Here is a 2,655-nt window from a genome sequence, read left to right as displayed (position 1 = left end):
GCCAGCCTGGTCTACAAAGTGAGTTCCAGGACAGCCAGGGCTATACAGAGAAACCCTGTCTCGAAAAACCGAAAAAAAAAAAAAAAAAAAAAAAAGAAAGTTGATGGAGGAGCTGAAAATAAGGCTCTCTCCTCTCTAGTGACTCCAGCTTGTGTCGGGATGACATATACTAACATTTCAGCCACAAAACCACCATTTCTATGGATCCAGCACTGATGCATTTTCTTTGATAATGCACAAAATTATAAATATATTGTTCGCTTTAGAGCATTAATTTTCCCTTAATTCTTGTGCTCCTAACTTTATGTTCCTTTGTACATAGTAGCTCTTCCTTTGGCTTCAGAGATGCTGATGGACGTTGAAAGATCAGAAAGGAGTGATGTGAATCACAATATTCCACATTACATTGAAAGCAAACCACACAGTGGGAAGACTCTCCCAAGGAGTGTGTGTGTGCAGCTGCCTGGGAGGACGGCTGCACCCGGGTCACAGAGGCGGTTAGAGGAATCAAAGCACAGAGAGATGAGACCCATGGCTTCCACAGCTTTGCCTTCAGACTGTCACTGTGGGGATGCAAGTTGCAGGCACTCAGACATCGTGGCAAAGGATGTTGCTCCTGAGTTTGTTCCATGCCAGGGCAAAGAAGGCTTTGATTTGCACGAGAAGAGAGATGCACTTGGAGCTGGCTCTGAGTCGCTGCTTTATTCAGCTGCTCACTCCTTCCTCGGAGGTGCTGAAAAGAATTCTTCTCCTAAATTCATCTCAGAGTCCACGCACACAACCCTGAGAGGTCCCAGTGAAATGCCAAGGTTAAAGGCGTTGATGTGTGGTTCTCTAACAGAAACCGAGAGTGTTGGACCTGAGAAGAGCCATGGTGTGAGCTCTCAGGACACTCCCGTGAAGGACAGCGTGGGGCCCAGCAGCTCTCCAGCCTGGCCCGCTGACAGTACTGTACCCTGTGGCAGTCCTGCTGTGCTGTTTCTTGGGGATGGGTCACAAAGGACTCAGGAGAGGCTGGGGAGCTCTGTTCAGTGGAAACAGTTCTCAGCAACCAGTTGTCTCCCAGATGCCCAGAAAGGTAATATGGTTTGTCGGGGTAGTCACACTCTCGATCTGCCCAAAGAAACTCTGCACTCCCAGCCAGGGAAGACGGGTGCAGCTCTGGGACACTCATCTCCACAGAGCACTGATGTGTTAAAGACAGATTTCAGGAAACTCAGCAGCACAGAACCATCTTCATTGTGTCAGAAGCCTTTGATAAAGCTCACTGCTCCGATGACCAGCCAACAGGATAGTGGCTTTGACAGCCCGCTTGTCGATCTAGAGTAATTATTTGCCTTATTTCAGAATAGTCATTAATTACTATTTAGACAGGAAGCTGGATGGGAATACTTGATGCTAACGAACCAGTATGAGGTCTGCCTGCCAGTTCTCATGTATTTGATACTCTTGTACCTGAGTAACGTATACTCGAGGCGCTTACGCTGCCTTACTGTTGGAGCCTGAGTGCTGTGTGCTCTGCTTCTGTCTGCTGCTTCCTTTAGTTGCTCAGCCCTCTACCTTTATATTTATATGCTTACTTATTTTGCAGTGTCAAAATACTTAATAAAATTTTGCATAATCTGAAGATTTGTCATGACTTACTTTGTAGTTTATAATCTAGAAATGGTACGTTGACATCATGTTTGAAATCAACTCAAAAAAAACAAAAAAAAAAAACAAAAAACCAACCAACCAACCAAAAACCCTACCTTTTGATTACTTGTGTGTTTGACCAGCCAGATGCAGTGTTAATAATATCAATGTCGTATATTACTTTTCACCAATTTTCCTGTGACTTGTTTTTTGATTGATAAGTTGTTTGGAAATGTCACTTTATTTTCAAGAATTTGGGGTCCCCTGCACCCCTCCTACATGTAGTAGTTTTCCCTATTTTCCATTGTTTTTGGAGAATTCAGCTCTTCTCCACAGACATGCTTTATGGTGTGTGGTGGGCTGTCTTCACCCGACAGGAGTGTGTCTTCTGCTCACTGAGAGCTTTCAGCATGCCGGAGGCCTCTGGTCGACGCCAAGCCTGCTGCGGCTGGGCTCTGGGGGCCTTTGTTCTGTTGGGCATGGGAACTGGGGGGCTGCAGAGAGGGATCAGTGCTTTAGGGTGCTCAAGTACTGTTCACAGCACCCACATATGAGTGGCTCACAGCCTCATCTCTGCACATATGCACACACAGACATACAGACATATATGTAAGTGTATATTAACAAAATTTCCTACTGTTGGGAATGTTAATTTCTGACTATAATCATTGTTTTGCTTTCCGTTATGATCTTTTGTTTGTTGGTTTCATGTATTTTGAGATCCGTTGTTAGGAGTACGTTTTATTTGTTGTAGTTTTCTAATGTATCGATCTTCTACCATTGTAAGATACCCTTTGGATTTAATAGGTCTTAAGGTTCCCGTTCATTGTAATGATGGTAGCCACGTCAGCTCCTTTATGATGATTGTTTGCTTGCTGTGTCTTCTGCTCTTTTCCTTTTATCCCATTTTTATCCTTTAATTTAATGGGGACTCTGGAAGCTTATCACTGGAACTTGCTTTTATTTATCCACATACGTTCTCTCTTCCTTTTCTTCCCTCCCTCCCTCCCTCCCTCCCTC

At 44.4% G+C, this 2,655-nt stretch overlaps 1 protein-coding gene across 5 annotated transcripts in view; it reads left to right on the top strand.

The window, feature by feature from the left end:
* The window catches only part of Cep152 (centrosomal protein 152), a 59,126-nt gene extending 57,503 nt beyond the window's left edge, over positions 1 to 1,623 (top strand). For 3 of the 5 annotated variants that reach the window (XM_029536869.1, XM_029536866.1, XM_029536870.1), the window contains one exon: positions 323 to 1,623. In XM_029536869.1, the coding sequence (XP_029392729.1) occupies positions 323 to 1,329 (1,007 nt within the window). In that variant the 3' untranslated portion in view covers positions 1,330 to 1,623. The remainder of the gene's footprint in view (positions 1 to 322) is intronic. The other 2 variants (XM_029536868.1, XM_029536867.1) reach the window with 2 other exon arrangements.
* The last annotated feature ends 1,032 nt before the right edge of the window (positions 1,624 to 2,655 follow it).

This window comes from Mus pahari, chromosome 3, assembly GCF_900095145.1.
Source record: "Mus pahari chromosome 3, PAHARI_EIJ_v1.1, whole genome shotgun sequence".
In the NCBI taxonomy this organism is placed as follows: domain Eukaryota; kingdom Metazoa; phylum Chordata; class Mammalia; order Rodentia; family Muridae; genus Mus; species Mus pahari.
Note: the sequence above shows the minus strand (reverse complement) of the source record. Positions and strands in the feature narration are given on the sequence as shown.